At 46.6% G+C, this 22141-nt stretch overlaps 1 protein-coding gene across 2 annotated transcripts in view; it reads left to right on the plus strand.

Annotated features, from left to right (window-relative positions):
- Positions 1-14572: 14572 nt before the first annotated feature.
- Positions 14573-22141, plus strand: part of TCF7L1 (transcription factor 7 like 1) — a 187018-nt gene continuing 179449 nt past the window's right edge. The window contains exons 1-3 of one of the 2 annotated variants that reach the window (XM_043468693.1): positions 14573-14930; positions 15013-15076; positions 15317-15444. In XM_043468693.1, the coding sequence (XP_043324628.1) occupies positions 14685-14930; positions 15013-15076; positions 15317-15444 (438 nt within the window). In that variant the 5' untranslated portion in view covers positions 14573-14684. The remainder of the gene's footprint in view (positions 14931-15012; positions 15077-15316; positions 15445-22141) is intronic. The other variant, XM_043468694.1, reaches the window with a different exon arrangement.

Consider the following 22141-nt stretch of genomic DNA (forward strand, 5'->3'; position numbering starts at 1 on the left):
TGTCATCGTCCACTGCTGCACTCAGGCCTCTTCCTGAGTTTGTTTGCAGGGTGGTTGAGACAAAAGTCCAGGACTGACTCTGGGGTGAACTGTCTGGATATCCCGGTGCAAGCCAAGAGTGGGCTGCTGATACCGTACACTCTCACTCAGGGGTGATCCTCAAAGAGGATTGAAGGGAAACCCTCCCAAGGGTCAGAGTTTTGGGTGGTACATCTGGTCTTCTACTTTGTGTGGAAAGACAAATGGCCCAAGATGAAAATGCATACAGATTTAAAGGCAGTGGCACATTAGATCAAGGACCTGAAGGGAAGAAGATTGGAAGATTGTGGACAGGATATATATGGAGGTATGTAGATCAACAGCATGGTAACTTTTTCTGTAAACGGTTAAAGGAAGTATTTTAGACTTACTGGCCATATGGTCACTGTTGCCACTATTCACTCTGCTGTTGTACAAAAGCAGCCATAGGGATGATATGTAAATACATGAGCATGGTTTTGTTCCCATATACCTTTTTTAAAAATATATTAATTTATTTGGTTGCATCAGGTCTTAGTTTCGGCATGCAGGATTTTTTTTTTTTAAGTTGAGCATGCAAATTCTTAGTTGCGGCATGTGGAATCTAGTTCCCTGACCAGGAATCAAACCTGGGCCACCTGCATTGGGGGTGCAGAGTCTTAGCCACTGAACCACCAGGTAAATCCCCTCATAAACCTTTATTTACAAAACAGGCAGTGTGTGGCTTTGGTCTGTGGGCTTTAGTTTGCCAACTCCTGGTACTGATGAGCCTAAGGAAGGGGGCAAAGAATGTGAACATCTTTGTACCACATTTCAGTATCTACCCCCAGAAGAGCCATCAGACAGAACACTTCAATCAGTGGATGTCAGTGAACCTCTGTTTTTACCCATTCCAGTGCTGGCACAATCAGCACAGTGTTGGAATAGTCATTGTGGAAGGGTTGGTGGCTATGAATGAGCCTAAAAGCATGAGTTTGCATCCACCATAGCATTACTCCTACGCAATGCCCTGTCTACCAGCAGCAAAGGCCTATGCCAGGTCCCTGAGACAGCACCATTCCTCAAGGAGACCAACCAGCCACTTGGACCCAAGCTGACCATTGGACCCCTCTGGAAGGTACATTGCTTCATCTTGACAGGAATTAACATTTGTTCCAGATTATAGTCTTGCTTTTCTGCCTGCAGTGCCTTCAGAAGCACCCTATCTGATGACTTAAGAGTGACCTGCCAGTAGGCAATTCTGCATAACATCCCCTCTTCACCTCTGACCAAGAAACCTAACTTATAGCAAGGGAGGTGTGGAAATCACTATGTGACAAGGGGACCCACTAATCTCATATAACACATACTATAGCACTCAGAAGTTTCTGGACCCTTAAAGTGATAGAATAGCATTTTGAAGGTACAGCTGAGGTACTAGCTTAGAGATGATACCCAACAGGAATGTGGCATTGTTTTCCAGGATGCAGTATATACCCTAAATCAATGTTCATTACATGGTACTGTGTCCGCAATAGACAGACTACAGGAGTTTGGAAACCAAGAGATGTAAGTAGCAGTGGTCTCACCTAGCATCACTCCCACTGGTCCATTTAGGGAATTTAAGTTTCCCACCCCCTCAATTGTAAAAAAAAATTTCATTTATTATTAGCTGTGTTGGGTCTTTGTTGCCGCATGGGCTTTTTCCTAGCTGCAGAGAGCAGGGAGTACTCTTCAGTTCTGGTGTGCAGGCTTCTCATTGCAGTGGCCTCTCTTGTTGCAGAGGATGAGCTCTAGAGCTTGCAGTCTTCAGCAGTTGTAGCTCCCAGGATTTTTAACACAGGCTCAATAGCTGTCGCTCATGGGCTTAGTTACTCTGTGGCATGTGGGATCTTCCCAGACCAAGGATTGAACCCTTGCTTCCTGCATTGGCAAGCAGATTCTTTACCATTAAGCCACCAGGGAAGCCCCACATCCCCTCAATTTTCAGTCCGAGATCTAGTTTCCAGGGGGGATTGCTTCCACCAGAGGACTTGATAAGAGTTCCCTACACTACTGTCCATCATCTTGGGTTCCTCATGCCAAGAAACTAGCAAGAAAGGAAAGAAATAACCATACTGTCAGGAGTAATTAAATGTTTGTGATCATCAGAAGGAGATGGGGTTACTGTTACTCAACGGAGGTGGGGAGGAATACATTTTGCACCCAAGTGATTGACGAGAAATCTTTTGGTACTCCTTGCCCAGTATTTATGGTAAATGGGCAGGGATGCTGCCAAAGTCTAAGAAAAGTATAGTAACTGTGGGCTTAAACCACCCGTAATGAGGCTCTGGGCCACCCATCAGATAAGCTATCTAGACTGAAGATGACAGAAAGCTGGAATTTGAGACCAGAATGTGGCTAGACTAGAGATTATGGCTTGAAATAGCTGAAACAGTGAGGGGTGTATTTCATCCCACTAACCTCTCTCTCAAAGGTTTCCCCAGGAAAGAAGATAATGCAGAACCCTGGAGCTGTTTGCAGATGAAGCAAACTGACTATAAAGAAGAAGCAAATACAAGTGGTGCAAGGTATAGACTATAGTGGATCTGTGGTGTCTCACACAAAATTTCCCCTTTAGGACCGAAATGCTCTTTTCCTCAGCTGCTAGAAGTATTGGCTGCCAGTGGCTCACAGCTGACTCTTTTTCAAGAAACTTCTCTGGGCAAAAGAGATATCTTGCCCAAGATTGTGCCCCTACTCTTTTGGCGGTCCATATTCAATGACTTCACTGCAGCTTCCCTGGTGGCTCAGATGGTAAAGAATCTACCTGCAATGAAGGAGACCCAGGTTTGATCTCTGGATGGGGAAGGTCCCATGGAGAAGGAAATGGCTACCGACTCCAGTATTCTTGCCTGGAGAATCCTATGGACAGAAGAACCTGGTGGGTACAGTCCATAGGGTCATAAAGAGTCGGACACGACTGAGCGACTATGCACAACACAACACATTCAATGACGAGTCAGTATGAGAGTACAAAGCCTGGCCTCTTACCTCATTTGGGGGCAAGTCTAAAGGAATATTCCAGCTCTAGGGCTCCAGATCTAGAGATCAACAGAGACCTCTGTTGCAACTGCTTTGCAGTTCAATTTTTCCATCTGACTCAACTCTGCCTCCTTCCCTAACTTACAGATGTTGCCCCTGAGATTATTGCCCAATGAACCTGCACACAAATCACCTTCTCAGAATCTGTTTCCTGAGAGCCTAACCTAAGACTGCTCTTGTTGCTTTCACTCTCCCAGTCTCCCTTACAGCTGTGATACAGAATATACAAGTTGCGCTTTGACAAATGGACATGTCCACTTTGGAACTGAAATGAAGATGAAGGCAAAATTAAGGAAACTACAGAAAACCAAAAACAGTGAGAATTTATTGCCATCAGACCTTTCCTGGAAGAACCGCTAAAGCAAGTTTCTTCAGGAAGAATAAGAAGGATCCCAAGTAAGAGCATGGTGAAACAGGAAGTAATGAAAAGCATCAGCATAGATAAGGATATGAGCAAGTAAATACAAATGACTACTGATTGTTTGGAACAATAACCTAATATTTTGTGTGGTTTGAAGTACATGTAGAATTAAAACACATGACAATGATAGCACAAAAGGCAGAGAGCAGATAATGGATTTAAACTGTACTAGGATTCGGACTTCCCTGATGGTCTAGTGGTTAAGACTCTGTACTTTCACTCCAGGGGGCAAAGGTTAGATCCCTTTTGTGTTACAGCTCAGTAGCCCCCACCCTCAAAAAATAACTGTACCAAGGTTAGCTGAGATATTGTAAAAGTATTAAGGTTTACTCTAGTAGTTCAAGGATACATATTATCTTCTTTAGGATAACACTCACAGAATCATTAAAGAACATGTTACTAACAAAGTGATGAGCAATAAAGAGGAAAAATATTAAAGAACAAATGGGAAAATAAAAGCATGAAGATGGTAAATCAAAATTAAATGTATTGGTACCTCTATTAAATGTGAATTATTGGGCTTCCCTAGTGGCTCAGTGGGAGAGAGCCTGCCTGCCAAGGCATGAGACATGGGTTCAATCCCTGGTCTGGGAAGATCCCACAGGGTGTGAAGCAACTAAGCCCATGTGCTACAACTACTGAACCTGTGCCCTAGAGCTCTAGAACCTCAACAAGAGAAACCACTGAATTGAGAAGTCGGACAACTAAAGAGTGGTCCCGCTCGCCACAATTAAAGAAAAGCCTGCACAGCAACAAAGACCCAGCATAGCCAAAAATAAATAAATAAATAAAAATTTAATGTAAATTATTCAAATACTCCAAATTTAAAGATAAAATTCTTAGATCATATTTTTAAAAGGCAACTACACGTTACTTAAAATACCTATACTTGTAATCTGAGGGTACAGGGAATTGAAAGTTAAAGGATGAAAGAAGATAAAGGTGAAAACACTAAAAAAAGATGATTCCTCTATACGAACATTAGAAGGGCTTCCCTGGTGGCTTAACAGTAAAGAATTTGCCTGTGATGCAGAAGATGTAAGAAACGCCTCGGGTTCGATCCCTGGATCAGGAAGATCTCCTGGAGGAGGGCATGGCAACCCACTCTAGTATTCTTGCCTGGAGAATCCCATGGACAGAGGAGCCCGGTGGGCTACAGTCCATAGGGTCGCACAGAGTCAGACACAACTGAAACAACTTAGTGTAAGCATACAGAAGCAGAAGATATTAAGAAGAGGTGGGAAGAATACACAGAAGAACTGTACAAAAAAGATCTTCACCAAAAAAAAAAAAATCTTCACGACCCAGATAATTATGATGGTGTGATCACTCACTTACAGCCAGACATCCTGGAATGCGAAGTCAAGTGGGCCTTAGGAAGCATCCCTACAAACAAAGCTAGTGGAGGTGACAGAATTCCAGTTTAGCTATTTCAAATCCTAAAAGACGATGCTGTGAAAGTGCTGCACTCAATATGCCAGAAAATTTGGAAAACTCAACAGTGGCCACAGGACTGGAAAAGGTCAGTTTTCATTCCAATCCCAAAGAAAGGAAATGCCAAACTGCTGCACAATTGCACTCATCACACGCTAGCAAAGTAATGCTCAAAATTCTCCCAGTCAGGCTTTAACTGTATGTGAACCGTGAACTTCCAGATGTTCAAGCTGGATTTAGAAAAGGCAGAGCAACCAGAGATCAAATTGCCAACATCTGTTGGATCATCAAAACAGCAAGAGAGTTCCAGAAGAACATCTATTTCTGCTTTATTGACTATGCCAAAGCCTTTGACTCTGGATCACAACAAACTGTGGAAAATTCTGAAAGAGATGGGAATACCAGACCACCTGACCTGCCTCTTGAGAAATCTGTATGCAGGTCAGGAAGCAACAGTTAGAACTGGACATGGAACAACAGACTGGTTCCAAACAGGAAAAGGAGTATGTCAAGGCTGTATATTGTCACCCTGCTTATTTAACTTACATGCAGAGTACATCATGAGAAATGCTGGGCTAGAGGAAGCACAAGCTGGAATCAAGATTGCTGGGAGAAATATCAATAACCTCAGACATGCTGATGACACCACCCTTATGGCAGAAAGCAAAGAAGAACTAAAGAGCTTCTTAATGAAAGTGAAAGAGGAGAGTGAAAAATTTGGCTTGAAACTCAACATTCAGAAAATTAAGATCATGGCATCTGGTCCCATCACTTCATGGCAAATAGATGGGGCAACAGTGAAAACAGTGGCTGACTTTGTTTTTCTGGGCTCCAAAATCACTGCAGATGGCTATTGCAGCCATGAAATTAAAAGACGCTTACTCCTTGGAAGGGAAGTTATGGCCAACCTAGACAGCATATTAAAAAGCAGAGACATTACTTTGTCAACAAAGGTCTGTCTAGTCAAGGCTATGTTTTTTCCAGTAGTCATGTATGGATGTGAGAGTTGGACTATAAAGAAAGCTGAGCGCTGAAGAATTGATGTTTTTGAACTGTGGTGTTGAAGAAGACTCTTGAGAGTCCCTTGGACTGCAAGGAAATCCAACCAGTCCATCCTAAAGGAGATCAGTCCTGGGTGTTCCTTGGAAGGATTGATGCTGAAGCTGAAACTCGAATACTTTGGCCACCTGATTCGAAAAGCTGACTCATTGGAAAAGACCCTGATGCTGGGAAAGATTGAGGGCAGGATGAGAAGGGGATGACAGAGGATGAGATGGTTGAATGGCATCACCAAGTCAGTGGACATGAGTTTGGGTAAACTCCGGGAGTTGGTGATGGACAGGGAGGCCTGGCATGCTGCAGTCCATGGGGTCGCAGAGTTGGACATGACTGAGTGACTGAACTGAACTGAACTGATGCACAATCGTATATAAACTCTTCCAAAAAATAGAAAAAAAAAAAACAGGAATAATTACCAACTCACGTGATAGCACAAGCTCAAAGTAAGAAAAATCAATTGTATTTCTACATACTAGCAATACATAATGAGAAAATAAAATATACAATTTAGAAAGCATTAAAATATATCAAACACCTAGAAAACAGTTGAACAAAAGATATGCAAATCTCTACATAGAAGACTAAAAAATTAGACTTCCTTGATGATCCAGTGTTTAAGACTCTGCCTGCCAAAATAAGGGATATGGGTTTGATTCCTAATCCAGGAAGATTCTCTATGCCCCAGGGCAGCTAAGCCAACATGTGCCACAATTACTGAGACTGTGTTCTAGAGCTCTTGAGCCACAACTGCTGAAGCCTGTGTGCCCTAGAACCTGTACTCTACAACAAGAGAAGGCACCACAATGAGAAGCCTAAACGCTGCAACTAGAGAAAGCCTGTGCACAGCAACAAAGACCCAGGACATGGAAAAATAATTTCAAAAAAATAAACCTAAAAAAAAAGTGAAAATATTCTGGTTTCATCCATGGGAAAACTTAATATTGTAAAAATATTAATTCTTTTCAAATTGATCTATAGATTCAGTATACAAAGCTAATAAAAAATTCCAGAAGAAGTTTTTTGTAGAACTTAACATGCTGACTCTAAAATTTACATGTATACTAATCATGTTTTTTATTTTCTGAATTTTATGATGCTTTCATATCTTGGGGGCCTTGCTGATCCCCAAGGAGAGACTGCCCCTCCCAAGGCAAGCTAATTTCTAGAGATAGCAAATGACCATCCCCGTGGAGGAGCCTTTCACATGCAAATCAACCAATCCAAAGCCCCCTCTCCCTTCCCCAACTACCATCTTTACTAGGCTCTCACTGGGCCCCAGAGAAGGGAATGGCTATCCACTCTAGTATTCTGGACTGGAGAATTCCATGGAAAGAGGAGCCTGACAGGCTACAGTTCATGGAGTTGCAAAGAGCTGGACATGACTGAGTGACTTTCACTGGGCTCTTAAACTCTAGACGGTAATTCTTCGCCTTTAATCATCCCAGAGCCAGGAACCAGATAGCTCAAGACAGATTATATATTCCAGAGCTTGCTGAACTTATTCAAACAAGCCAATCCCAAACCTGCTTAGCTTGCTTACCCTGTCTCAGCCATTTTTTCCCTGAAAAACCACAATAAATCTTCCTGCCTGTGCTTTCTCCTTGTTCCTTCTGCCTCCTAATCAACCCTGGTGCTTCTTCATGTGGCCCTGCATGGCCTTGCCTGCCCCGCCCCCTTGGAACTGTGAGTAACAAACTGTCTTTTCAAAGAAAATCATCTCCTGGTCTGTTGGTCTCACTGTGTAAAGTGAAAGTCCGTCAGTCCTGTCTGACTCTTTGCCACCCCCCGGACTGTAGCTCGCCAGGTTCCTCTGTTCATGGAATTCTCCAGTCGAGAATACTTGAGTGGGCTGCCATGCCCTTCTCCAGGGTACATCAATAATAATAAAACCTACGTTTTGAAACAATATGGTGGGACTTCCCTGGCAGTCCAGTGGTTAAGATTCCGCTCTCCCACTGCAGGGGGGCATGGGTTTGATCCCTGGTCTGAGAACTAAGATTCTGCATGTTGTGCTATATGGCCAAAACAAAACAAAACAAAAAACCAACATGGTCTTTAAAAGCCCAAAAATAACATATATGATCTAGAAGAACAGTCAAAGGACTTATACTGACAGATTTCAAGACTTTTTACATATCTATAATCTGTCATTGGTGCTAATTTAGGCAGATGAACTAAGGAAAAAGTCTAAAGACGGACCCACATTTACACTTAAGATTTATGATAAAGGCGCCATGGCAATGGGAGGGGAAAGGATGGCATTGGCAACCATACATATGGAGGAGAGGACCTTGACTTCTCATTCAAGCCGTACACAAAGATGTATTTCAGATGGATTGTAGATCTAAACTTAAAGTAAAACAACAAAGTTTCTAGGACATAATAGATAATATTTTTATGATTTTGGTGTGAGCAAAGATTTCTTAAATAGGATCCAAAGCACTAACAATAAAGAGAAAGAATGATAAAGTAGACTACATTAAAATTAAGATTTTTATTCATGTGACATCATTTGTAAAGTAAAATGGCAAGCCACAAACCTGAAGAAAATATTTGTATTAGATATGTCTGACAAGATCTTCATATCCAGAATATACAAAAAGAGTTAGTCGCTCAGTCATGTTTGACTCTGTGCGACCCCATGGACTGAGGTCTGCCAGGTTCTTCTGTCCATGGGATTTCCCAGGCAAGAATACTGGAATGGGTTGCCATTTCCTTCTCCAAGAATATACAAAGAACTCATACAAATAATCTGTAAGAAAAAAATTAAACAATTCAAGAGAAAAGTAGATAAAAGACTTGAACAAGTACTTCATAAAAGAAAATATCCAAATAGCCATGAAGCATGTGAAAAAGTAGTCAACAAGATTAGTCATTGGGGAAATATGAATTAAAACCATAATAAGTTTCTAATATGCACCCACCAGAATGGCTAAACCTAATAAATAAATATATTGACAGTACAGATATGGAAGAGAATGTAGAGTGATAGAACTATTGTATACTATTAGTGGGATTGTAAATTGATATATGATCATTTTGTAAAACTCACTGCAATATCTAATAAAGCTGAACAAATGCATATTCCATAACCCAGTAATTACACTTCTAGGACTCAAGAGAAGTGAATATCCAATGAGGTAGAAAACAATGTTCCTAGCAACATCATTTGTATTAGCCCAAAAATGTGAAACTACTCAAACATGGACATCACCAGATGGTCAATAATGAAATTAGATTGATTATATTCTTTGTAGCCAAAAATAGAGCTCTATACAGTCAGCAAAAATAAGATCAGGAGCTGACTGTGGCTCAGATCATGAACTCCTTCTTGCCAAATTCAGACTTAAATTGAAGAAAGTATGGAAAACCACTAGACCATTCAGGTATGACCGAAATCAAATCCCTTACAATTGTAGAGTAGAAGTGACAAATAGATTCAAGGGATTAGATCTGACAGACAGAGTGCCTGAAGAACTATGGACAGAAGTTCTTGACACTGTATAGGAGGCAGTGATCAAGACCATTCTCAAGAAAAAAAGAATTCAAAGAGGCAAAATGGTTGTCTGAGGAGGACTTACAAATAGCTGAGAAAAGAAGAGAAGTGAAAGGTAAAGGAGAAAAGGAAAGATATACCCATTTGAATGCAGAGTTCCAAAGAAGAGCAAGGAGAGATAAGAAAGCCTTCCTCAGTGATCAGTGCAAAGAAATAGAGGAAAACAATAGAATGGGAAAGACTAGAGATGTCTTCAAGAAAATTAGAGATACCAAGGGAACATTTCATGCAAAGATGGGTACAAAAAAGGACAGAAATGGCATGGACCTAACAGAAATAGAAGATATTAAGAAGAGGTGGCAAGAACTATCTAAAACAATCTTCATGACCCAGATAATCATGATGGTGTGATCACTCACCTAGAAATAATATTACCCAAAAGAGGATGAAAAATACTGTATGATTCCACTTATATGTAGCTCAAAAACAGGCAAAACTAATCTCTTATAAGCGTCAGGATATGGACTACTTTTGGGGAAAGGTAAAGATAAGGAGTTTGTGATGGACAGGGAGGCCTAGCGTGCTGAGATTCATGGGGTCGCAAAGAGTCGGACACAACTGAGTGACGGAACTAACTAACTAAAGATGAGAAAAGCATGAAGTTTGTTGTTAATCTTCATCTTGGTGGACACCGACATGTTCCATTGGTGAGAATTCATTTAACTGTGCACTTACACTGTTTTGCAGTTTTGTGTACGCATGTTTGACATGTTGTTAAATGAAGGGAGCTCAAACCATTGCCCTGTGACAACCTAGAAGGGTGGGAGGTGGGAGGGAGGTTCAAGAGGGAGGGGGCAGATGAATACCTATGGCTGTCTCATGTTGATGTTTGGCAGAAACCAGCACAATATTGTAAAGCAATTATCCTCCAGTTAAAAATAAATCAATTTTAAAAATAAAGAAAAAATTACTTAATAAAAGATCTTCCTTCTTCACCTATAACCCCAAAGTCCCTCCTGGTTTCCTTGTATTTATTTATTCAGTTTTAATCATTTTTGGCTGTGCTGGATCTTTGTTTTTGCTCGTGAGCCTTCTCTAGTTGGGGTGGGGGCTACCCTCTAGTTGCCTAGTCCCTCTAATAGTAGGGGCTACTCTCTAGTTGTGGTGCACAGGCCTCTTATTGCGGTAGCTTTTCCTGTCATAGAGCATGGGCTCTAGAGCACAGGCTCAGTAGTTGCGGCATACCGGCTTAGTGGCCCCTCGGTATGTGGGATCTTCCAGGACCAGGGATTGAACCCATGTCCCCTGCATTGGCAGGCAGATTCTTTACTAGTGGATCATCAGGGAAGTCCCTATTTGTCTATCTTACATACAGTGGTGTGTACCTCTTAATCCCAAACTCCAAATTTATCCCTCCCCTCTTCCTCTTTGGGAACCACAAGTTTGTTTTTTGTGAGATGACCCTCATTCTTATCTTCCTCTTCCACATACAGTTCAATTGTCAATCCCAGGAAGACCTACCAGCCTCCACACCATGTTAAATTAGAAATAAAAATCAGGTTAAGAGGATTTTATTTAACATTTCCCTATTTGGGGACCTCGGGGTTGTTTCTAGCTGTTCACTGTGATAATGACAGTTCTACGGGTTTCCTCGTGTACCTGGTTATTTCCTAAGTATAAAATCCTAGAAAACACAGAGTTGAGTCAAAGCGTTTACACTTTTAAAGACTTTTTTCACAGGTATTGCCACACTTCTCTTCAGAAATATTACACAAGGGCATGCCCAGCAGCTATATGTTTCTCAGCACTGGGGCCAAAGCTGGATGTTGTTCTTCTTTTCTACCTTTGCCAACTGATAGATGATAAATGGTCTCTCTCTGCTGTCTCAATTTGCATTTCTTCGAGGTTGATGGGTGTGGTAGGTTGATGATGGCTCACTCCCAAAGATATGTCTAGGTACTAATCCCTGTAACCTGTGAATGTGACCTTATAAGGAAATGGGGTCTTTGCAGGTGTGATTAAGTTAAGGGTTTTTTTTTAAGTTAAGGATCTTGATGGGGAGATTAATCAAGATGATCTGGGTGGGCCCTAAATGACATCACAGTGTCCTTTCTCATAAGAAGGAAGCAGAGAATGAGATTTGACAATGACAAATGAGAAGGCAACGTGACCACAGAGGCAGAAACTAGAGTGATGAGATGGCAAGAGCGCCGGCAGCTACCAGAAGTTGGAAGAGGCAAGGAGTACCTTGTTCCTGGAGCTTCAGAGGGAATGTGATCCTGCCAACACCATGATTTTGATTTAGTGCAACTCATTTTGGACTTCCGGCCTGGAGAACAGTGAGAAAATACATTTCTGGTGTTTTAAGCCACCAAGTTTGCAATGACTTGCTATAGCAACCATGAGAAACTGATGCAATGGATTTTTCACATATTTCTGGACCACATGAAAAACCTTCTGACTTTTAAAAGCTTGTAAAAATGAAATGTCATGCAGTAATATGAACCGCATAATTCTATTTCCATGAGAGTAAACATATACAGTATGTTTGTATATGTGTTTGCATGTGTACATAACTGCTTAAGAAACTATCTGGGAGAATATACACCAAACTAGTAACAATGATTAACTGCAGGGAGGTGTGGGAAGGAGGGAAAGAGTAATTTTAACTTAAAAAAATTTTTTAAATGTTATTTATTTAGTTTTGGCTGCGCTGGGTCTTCATTGCTGCTCACGCTTTTCTCTAGTTGCAGCGAACGCAGGCTACTCTTCATTGAGGTGCTTGGGCTTCTTACTTGAGTGGCTTCTCTTGTTTTGAAGCACAGGCTCTAGGTGGGTGAACTTCAGTGGTTGTGGCTCAAGGGTTTTCTGTAGTCGCAATGAGCAGAGGGTACTCTCTAGCTGAGGTGTGTGGGCTTCTCACTGTGGTGGTTTCTCTTGTTGCAGAGCACAGGCTCCAGGCCCACTGGCTTCAGCAGTTATGGCTCTTGGGTTCTAGAGCTCCAGCTCAGTAGTTGTGGCCCACCGGCTTCGTTGCGCCTCAGCATGTGAGATCTTCCCCAAACAGGGATCAGGGATCAAACCCATACCCCCTCATTAGCAGTGGGACTCTTAAATACTGGACCACCAGGGAAGCGGTAGTCTTACTTTTTAAGTAAGTGAAGTCTTACTTTTTACTCAAGACACTGCTCATAGATGTGGCTCTATTGTTTGAAGAAGCTTTATCAGACTATATTTATGTGTGTGACAATCAGACTATAATTGTGTGAAAATATAGGTAAGTCATATCTGCTTGCTGTATATAATAAAATATGTAGAAAGCAGAAAACAAAACTGTCCCTCTCCTCTCACTTATCCCCTTTCCCAGAAATATTTATTGATAATAATAATTTGGTGCGCATCTTCTCACACTTTTTTCTATGAATAAACAAATGCCAGTATGCCATTTTTCAAGAACAAAAATGAAGAGTGGGTACCATATACATTTCTACTCAAGGGTGTTTCTTCACAATCATTCCTGCATCCTTACCTGCTTCATTCTCCCCAGTGGGTTGTTCCATGGACTTTCACTGTAATAAGACTCAGAACTCTTTATAAACCTCCCTGATGGTTTCAACTTCCCAGGTGGTACAGTGGTAAAGAATCCACCTGCTAACGCAGGAGATACAGGAGAGGCGGGTTGGATCCCTCGGTCAGGAAGATCCCCTGGGGTAGGAAATGGCAACCCACTCCAGGATTCTTGTCTGGGAAATCCCACGGACAGAGGAACCTACTGTCCTTGGGGTCGCAAAGAGTGGGACAGGATTGAGCGATTAAACACACACACACAAACACACACAGAGGCTGCTTGGAACTTTCTTGTATCTGTGACTTTGACCATATGTGTACACGTCACTGGAGAAAACGCCTCTCTCAGTCGTCTTTAAAATTGTTTTAAGTATTCCCATTCTGCCTTTTAAAACAGATGCTCTCACCAATAGTTCCCTACTGCGAAAGACACAAGATTCACTTTTTCAAACTTTGCCGAACTGGGTGGAGAGACGATATTTGAATGTTATCACAGGAGGCATCTGGCATTTCTTTAAGCAAGCGGCCGGCTGGGCATTTTTCATACGATCACTGGCTCCCAAGGCAGCCTCGTGAACGCTTCAGAGGTCACTGGGTCATTTTCCTTCACAACGAATCAAATCCGAATTCTTTCTGAACCCTGCACCGCAAGTTACTCGATTAAGCACCCGGTCTGGAACTATGGGGCGAAGGTGATTTGGGGGATTTCAGCCTGGGTGACTCTGGACAGCTGAACAAAGCTGAAAACCTGAACTGGGGCGGGGGGAGCGTTGGAACCCCACAGGAAAGAGAGGAGCGGGAGGCCGCCGGGCATATTCCGGGTGCCCTAGGCAGGCAAGAGCGATCAAGCCGGGCGGGATCCAGCGCTTCGAGGACTCCAGGCACCGAAGGTCCGGGCAGGTCCGGAGCTTTCCCGCAGGGGGCAGTGCCGCCCGCTAGCGCGCGGATCCGGTGGGAGGGGGTGTGGAGCTGCTGCGGAGTTCTCGGGGTTCTCGGGAAGAAAGTTAGGGGATGCCTAGGGGTGGGGGCGGGACCCGAGCGGTCGGCCCAGAGCCGGGCGGGGGGCAGGCCCGCGGGAGTGCGGGATGGGGCTCGGGGAAGGGGTCCGGGTGAGTCTGGGGGCCAGGCCGTGCGCGCACTGCGGGGAGGCGCAGCCTGGGAAGGTGTGAGCGAGCGGCGTGCGAGTGTGAGGGCGAGTGTGTGCGCGCCGGGGCTCTCCGCGTTCCGCGAGGCGCGCGGGTGTCAGCTTGCAGCCGGGGCTCCTCCCTCCGGCCCCCCTGCCCCGCGCGCCGGTCCCTCCTTCCTTCCCCGCTCGCCCCTCCCCGGCGGGCCAGGCGCTGGGACGCCCCGGTGGAGCAGGCGGCGGCGGCAGCAGCGAGTTGGGGAGCCCCGGGCTCCGCGCTGCCCTAGGGGCCGGAGCCGAGCCGCCCCCGCCCCCGTCCGGTCGCGCCGGCCCCGCTTCCCTCCGGGCCACGCCCTGTCAAAACTTTGTTGCTGCAGCCGCCGGGGCGGCGAGCGGAGCAGGCCGGCGAACGGGAGGGAGGGAGGGAGGGGCGGGCGCCGGGCCGGGCCGGGCGCGGGCGGCGAGGGGCTCGGAGAGCGGCGGCCCCGGCCCGCGGCCCCACCATGCCCCAGCTCGGCGGCGGCGGCGGCGGCGGCGGCTCGGGAGGCGGCAGCGGCGGCTCGGGCGCCGGGGCAGCCGGCGGAGGGGACGACCTCGGGGCCAACGACGAGCTGATCCCCTTCCAGGACGAGGGAGGCGAGGAGCAGGAGCCGAGCAGCGACAGCGCGTCGGCGCAGCGGGACCTGGACGAAGTCAAGTCGTCCCTGGTCAACGAGTCGGAGAACCAGAGCAGCAGCTCGGACTCGGAGGTGAGGAAGCCCCCGCGGCCGACCCCCGGGACCCCGGCCCGGCGCCCGCTCACCCGCCCTCGCCTTTGTGTCTCCTTCGCAGGCGGAGAGGCGCCCGCAGCCCGCCCGGGACGCTTTCCAGAAGCCACGGGACTATTTCGCCGAAGGTACGTGCGGGTCCGGGCTGTCCCCCGCTCCTGGCCCCGCTGCGCTTGGCGCCTCGGCTCGGGTCGCCCTCGGTCCCCCTCGCCCCGGTGGCCGTGCCCCTGCTCTTCGCCCCCGTCGGCCTCAGCCGTCCTGGGGCGCGCGTGGGGGGCGCTTGGATTCCCGGTCCCCGCCCCGGGACCCCTTACCGAGGCGCTGTCCGGAGGGCCCCGGCCTCACCCCCGCCTTGGTTTTACCGGCAGTGAGAAGGCCCCAGGACGGCGCGTTCTTTAAGGGGCCCCCCTACCCTGGCTACCCGTTCCTGATGATCCCGGACCTGAGCAGCCCGTACCTTCCCAACGGACCCCTGTCTCCCGGAGGAGCGCGCACGGTGAGTGCCCGTCCCGCCGCGCCCCGGCGCGCGGGCGGTCGGGGCCCGAGAGATGCGCCCCCGGGCTCGGCGACGGGGTGGGGGATGGGGCCGTCCCGGGAAGATCCCGGGCAGAACTTGCTTACGGAGATGAACCACTCCGGCAGTCGAGGGTTAGGCTGCGCTGGGAGTGCCTGGAACATTCCCTTACATTCTCCCCTTTGGCTGGGGAGCCGCTTCGGGGTCCACTTCTGGCGTTCTCCTTAGTGTCCAGAATTCTTTGCTCGCGCTAAAGAAAAACTTGGATTTGTGCCGGTTGGGCGGGAGTGTGTGTTGAGCGGGGCGTGGAGGGGGGAGGTGGTCTTGCTTTCTTCCTGGAAATCGGTCCGCTTTCCCTGGCAGTTGGGCAGTGGGGCCGGGGGAGGTGGGTTGGCGACGCTGCCCCGCGACTCTAGCTTCGCGGGGCTGCTAAGAGTCGGTTCCTAAGAAACCCAGTATTCGTGGCGGGTTATTCACACACACACACACACACATACACACACCCCCTCCCCACCCCCATCCCTTGCGCTGGGGCCTCAACTTTTCTGTAGAGCTCGGGATTTTAAACTCGCCGAGATGATTTCGAGGGCGAATCGAGGCATTCTTCAAGTTGAGGAACTTGGCTTTTTCTCCCTTTGTTGCCGGCTTTTCTCATTTAAAGCGAGCGCTGCGACACTTTAAACCTGTTAATGGGCGCGCATTGTGTGCTGCGCGCTGGCATTTAGAGCGGTGATTAAGCAAATTGACCGGGCCCCAGACGACGTGCAAATGAGGGCGGATTCCTTCGCCCCCTCCCAGGCTCTAACTCCCGCCCCCCGCGTCGCGAGGGCTGCAGCCCTTTGGGCTGGCCGGGTTTTGTGTGTGTGTGTGTGTGCCCTGAGCTGCCACCCCACCCGAGGGCCCCCAGCCCGGGTGCTAGGTCCGCTGGCAGATCTTGGGTGAACGCCTACCTACTACGTGCCAGGCTCTTGCGCGCTGCTTGGGCGCCTCGCACAGCACAGTGGTTCTCTTTGCTTCCTGCCCAGTTTCCCAGCGCCTGCCAGTTCGTGTTTGATTCGGAGTGGGAGGTGTTTGGCTCCTTAAGAGCTGGCCGGACAAACTCACTTTATGCTCAAGCTGCCCTTCAATGACGATCACAATTAAAGGGCTGCCTGGGAAACGCTGGTGCTGAATGGACCGTCCCTGCTGTCATGGTCCAGCGGTCCGTGGAGAGCGGAGACGTGTGCGGAGGTTCAGAGGGGTCGCTCGGCAGGCCCCTGGGGCGTGCAAGTGGAGGCTGAGGACTCTGACCAACCTAGAGCTGAGTGGGGCCACACAGCTTTCCCTTTCAAGCAGGGAAGACCCTGCATCCTTGGCCCTGCCTTGGAGCATCCTGGGGCCTCCCAAATATAAGTCCTGAAATGAAATATAAATGAATATAATATATAATATATATAAATGAATATAAATCCTGAAATGAAATGAAATATAAGCTGAAATGGGACATCTGGCGGTTGCTTTTTCTCATTCATATAAAAAGAAAGAAGGTGTCAGTAAAAGTTGAGCAAAACAAGCCTTTGTTTAGGTTTTCACAGATTCTCGTAGGTGTCCACAGATGTAATTCAGTTCCGAAGGTTTTAGTAGGGTTTCTGTAATTGTGTGTGAGGTCACACTACCGCAGTCCCTTTTCTCCCTTTTACCTTTAGATGTCTGGGAAAAGGAGTTTGGCATTTCTGTGACTCAGCACCGATCTAGATCCGTGTCCTGATGCAGATAAAGTCACCAGAAGTGTTCCAAATATCACCAGTTATTTGCCTGGATCTGGCTCTCTCTTTCCCGTTTCTCACTGCATGCTAAGTAGCTTCATTCGTGTCTGACTCTTTGCCATGGACTGTAGCCCGACAGGCTCCTCTGTCCGTGGGATTTTCCAGGCAAGAATACGGGAGTGGGTTTCTGGTGACAGAATGGTGACAGCTCCCTGTCTTCCTATGCTGTTCGTCCCCTCCCCCTCAAGAGCCCTGAAGTGGGACAGATTTTGTTTGTGTCAGTCCCCTCCTTCCTGCTACCATCTTTTACCACCCTTCTTTCTTTTTACCATTTTACATCTTCTTTTACTAAGAGCTCCGAAAGGCTGCTTCTTTTTGGGCCTGGGGCTTCCTGATTACTATATCCAGACCTGCATGGGACTTTTGGAGTCCTCCTTGGTGGAAGCTGAGCTTTCCCCTCTGCATGCTTTTGACTTTTTCCTGCTCATCCCTTCAGCTGTTCCTTGCCTGAGCCCATGTTGCCATCCTGCTTTTTCAGCCTCCAAGAACACTCACCCTCTCCCTGTTACCCTTCATAGGAGACTTGGTATGTCTCATCTCACTCTTTTGTTTCTATCTTGCCTCCCCGGTGAATTGCCCTTGCAGAAGTAAGTTCAATGCCTCCATGGATTCTGTGCCACTTATGTGTCTGTCATTGGGTTTTGACCTGCCTGGTTACGGAGTTCATTGATGTTTCCTGCATTTATATCAGCTCAGTAGAACCTGCTAATTTGATCCTGTGTTTGGGCATCAGTGACTGTTAGTTAAGCACTTGATTGTCTGAACTCTCAGATTGAGATGATGCTTTTCTGCTGAATGATTATATTAGTGAAATTAATGTGATTCTCACTGAAGGTAAACTATAGGTGCAGACAAAGTGGCCCTTTGTGGGGATCCCTGCCTGGTAAAATGTTTTACGTGGATATTGGGAGGAAAGAAGAGGGAGGAAGGTGGCTGAAGGGTGAGGGGAGTGGTGCCTGGAATGTATGACCTGTTCTCTGGTTTAGCAGCCTTGGTCTTTTTTGGTTTCACCTCCAAGTTTCACAAGCCTGGACTGGCTGCTCTGAGGTCTATAAGTGGTATAAAACCAGGCAACCTCAGTTCTCTTCTGCTTGGAAATATCAAACCAGAGGCAAAAATGAGATTTGGCTGGAGTGTTTTCAGAGTATTAATTGACCCTAGGAATAGCGAACAGCAGGGCTGCAGCACCCTCGCCCACTGGCAAAATTCCTTCTGGGACAACTGGGGGCCAGCCAGTCCTCCAGTCTGGCTGTTTCCTCCCCACGCGTTGTGTCCTTTGCCCTCCAATCTGGCTTGGCTGGGAAGTGGCCTCTTCCTGAGCCTCTTTAGAGAAGAGGTCCCCTTAACCTGGGGCGTGTGCCAAGCCTCTGAGCCGTGATTCATTCTCCTCTGGAGCCCGGGGGGACCCTGTGGCCTGTGAAGAGAGGACTAACTGCCGCAAACCACCTTTCACTCCTTCCAAGAGTCACCCAAAATTATACATTCATTCATGAAAAGACTTCACCAGTTTACTAAACCACCTCAGTGCTGTTGACTAGAATTTTGTTAGGAAAATGTAAGTCAACGCAGAAGAAAGCAGATGTCAAAAATAGCCTGACGAGTCAGAACCAAAGAGAAAACGCGGAGTGTGGTTCAGCGAGCGAGCTACAAAGTGATAGGAGTTTTGAGTGTGACCGTAGTGTGAGTGCTAATGACATTTTGGAAAAGAACGGTTGCAGGTAGAGTCACTGAGGAAATCGATAGTTTGGGCTCCTATTTATAAATTTTAGAATTACTGTTGTGCTGCTCAAGCTCCAAGTTATTCATTCATACATTTCTCAGGCCATCACAACTCAAATTTCTGTATGCAGTTCCTCTGTCTTCTAAACGTGGGCCCATTTTTTAAGTCCTTGGCATCCCATTGCATCCCATGGGCAGTCTTGCTGATATCTGATACAGAGGAACCCAAGCAGAAATCTTTGTGTATGTATTAGAGAAGTTTTCTGGGGTTTTTTTGGAGTTGTATGTAAAAGCCCAGTCAAACTTTTTCTTTTGGAAGATCAGTGTAAAAGATCAGTATAAACATGCTGCTTTTGGGAAAGTTCTTTTAAGCCATTTCATCTAAATTTAACTTCTGTTCCATTTTTTTCTAAATATAACTCAGGGTTTAATGAGGTCTTTTCACATGGATTGAGCATTTACGAGTACCCTGTCTGCGTTGCTGAAGTTTTGGCACTTAGGTTGCTGGGGTGACAGTTAGTGACAGACTCTGCAGAGTCCCTTTTCTTTGAGTGGGTGGATCCGGCAGGGAATACCTGCTTGCTCTGTTATAGTTTTGGAAAGTTTTGGGTTGGTTTCATTCTTCATTGATCTCACTTCTAGGGAATCTTGAGGAGAAAGTAGGTTAGTGCCTGTATACACACACATCTAACCTACAACGCAGAGTGTCCCAGGCTTTACAGTGATGTGCAGAGTTACCCCAAAAATTGTGGCATAAAAAAGGAATTTAAATGATTATCTCACTGGAAAATGCATTATGCAAAGATCCTACTTATATTCCAAGTTAGAGTCCTTTTTTACTGGCTAAGCTGAGGAAATTCAGATTGGCATCCTTAAGATAAGGTCGTAACTCCTTGACTTCATCTGATGTTTATTGAGGACTTATCATGGCCAATGACTAAGGGGCTGTGAGAGTTAGGATGAATTAGAACCAACTTTGCCCTGAAGGACTTAAAAAGTGAGTTAGGAAGAAGTAATGTTAGTACAGACCATTAGGAAGGCTCTTGTTAAGAGTCAAGCTAGTTCAGAGGAAAATTTGAAGAATAAAGAGTAGAAAAATTGTTTGGGGCTGGCATGGTCAAGGAAAGCAGGTAAAGGAAACTGTTTTAAATTGGTCCCTGTCACTCACCATTCTTTAGTTCAAAGTACTTCTTGTTGAGGGACTTCCCTGGTAATCCAGTGGTTAAGACTTCACCTTCCAGTGCAGAGGTCATGGGTTTGATCCCTGGTTAGGAAGCTAAGATCCCGTATGCCTCCTGGCCAAAAACCCCCAAAAGATAAAACAAGCAATATTGTAACAAAGTAATTCTTGTTGACAATAAAAAACTTAAAAGTAGTAAGGTGGTTAGAATGAAAAGTGGAAGTTCTGCACCCATGTCTTGAGGTAGAAGGCAGCAGAGGGAGAGCATAGGCATGGAGGAAGGGAAAGGTCAGGGCCGTTTGGGCAATGAAAGTTCTTCCATTGGTCTGGAAAGATAAAGGGCCAGACCTTGAAAGCCAGTGAAGGAATCTGGTCTTATTTAAGAGGCAGCAGAGAACCATCCAAAGTTCTGCTGGGAGGCAATGTGACTTGTACTTGTGCTTAGAAGGATAATAGTGATTGTGGAGAGAGGACCTGGGAGGAGCTAGAATGCTTGGGACACTCAGGGGAGTCCAGGGGTGAGGTGAAAGGGGCTTAGAATATTTGAATGGGAAGGAAGAGTAGGATGTGGGAGACTGGCATGGTTGCTTGAATTTGTGTTTGGAGAGATGGTAGATGGAAGGATGGAAAGGAGGGAGGGAAGAAGGGAGAAAGGGAGGGAGGGAGGGAGGGGGTGGCTGATGTCACAGGTAACTGCTAATGTCAGCCTGGATGACCTGAGGGGTGACTTGGAGCAGATGGGGCCGTGCTCTGCCATCTTTGCCTCCCCAGTGCTGGACGGATGCTTATCGTGAACTGTTTGAGTAATGAAAGCCCACACAAGTTTATCAGAGGCTCTCACTTGGAGGAACTGCTGAGTCTCATTGGTGGCACCTTGAGTTTGAGAGGATATTAAGGGAATAGTTGAAACTGAAGCAATAGGATGATGCAAGGAGTGGGAGAAGAAAGGAGGGGGAATATCAGAGCAGAGAAATCACTGAGGGAGGATGGAAAGGAACACTTGCTAAGGAGGGAGGAGACCTTAGGTATGGTGATGGCACAGAAGCTGGAGGGAAGAGAGAGGGGAGGGGGGTGTCCTCAGGGTCAGATGCCACAGAGAGAGGCAATAAGAGGACTGAGAAGTCAAAAGGAGCTTTAGGAAGTCACTAATCGGGAAGTAACTGGTGCCCACAGAGAGCAGTATTCAGGTGTGTGGTGATGAGAAAGGTAGGTAGGGGACTTCCAGGGTCCAGTGGCTAAGAATCCGCCTGCCAGTGCAAGGGACATGGGTTCGATCCCTAGTCCAGGAGAGATTCCACATACCAAGGAACAACTAAGCCCATATGCCACAGCTACTGAAGCCCATACACCTAGAGCCTGTGCTCCATAGCAAGAGAGGCCACTTCAGTGAGAAGCCTGTGCACCACAACTGGAGAGTAGCCCCCGCTTGGTGAAACCGGAGAAAGCCCAAGTGCAGCAAGGAAGACCCAGCGCAGCCAAAAGGAGAGAAGTTAAAAAAAAGGTAGGTAGTCAGGGATAGATACTAGCTTCAGGCTTCTCAGTCAGGCGTTCAGGTGCTATCTCCAGGACTGGTCCTGCAGTGTGGCCCGTCGCTCATTCCTCAGCCAGAACCCACACCAGACTCTACACACACACACACACACACACACACACACACACACACACACGAGAGTGTGGCCCGTCGCTCATTCCTCAGCCAGAACCCACACCAGACTCTACACACACACACACACACACACACACACACACACACGAGCAGCCTTGTATCCTGTACACTTTACTTCCGGTCTACCATAACCTGGAAGGTGTTGGAAAACCAGACCCTGGACAGATGTGCTGTGGCAGATGGAGGGGAAGAGCTGCAGGCTGTGGAGATTCCTTGCAGGATGCTGGAGAGGGAGCTTGTTTGTACAGGGTAGGGTGGAGGGTGAATGGGAGACAGAGGGAGGAAAAGATGAGACTGAGAACTTTGAGA

This window comes from Cervus canadensis, chromosome 5 (assembly GCF_019320065.1).
Source record: "Cervus canadensis isolate Bull #8, Minnesota chromosome 5, ASM1932006v1, whole genome shotgun sequence".
Classification (NCBI taxonomy): Eukaryota; Metazoa; Chordata; class Mammalia; order Artiodactyla; family Cervidae; genus Cervus; species Cervus canadensis.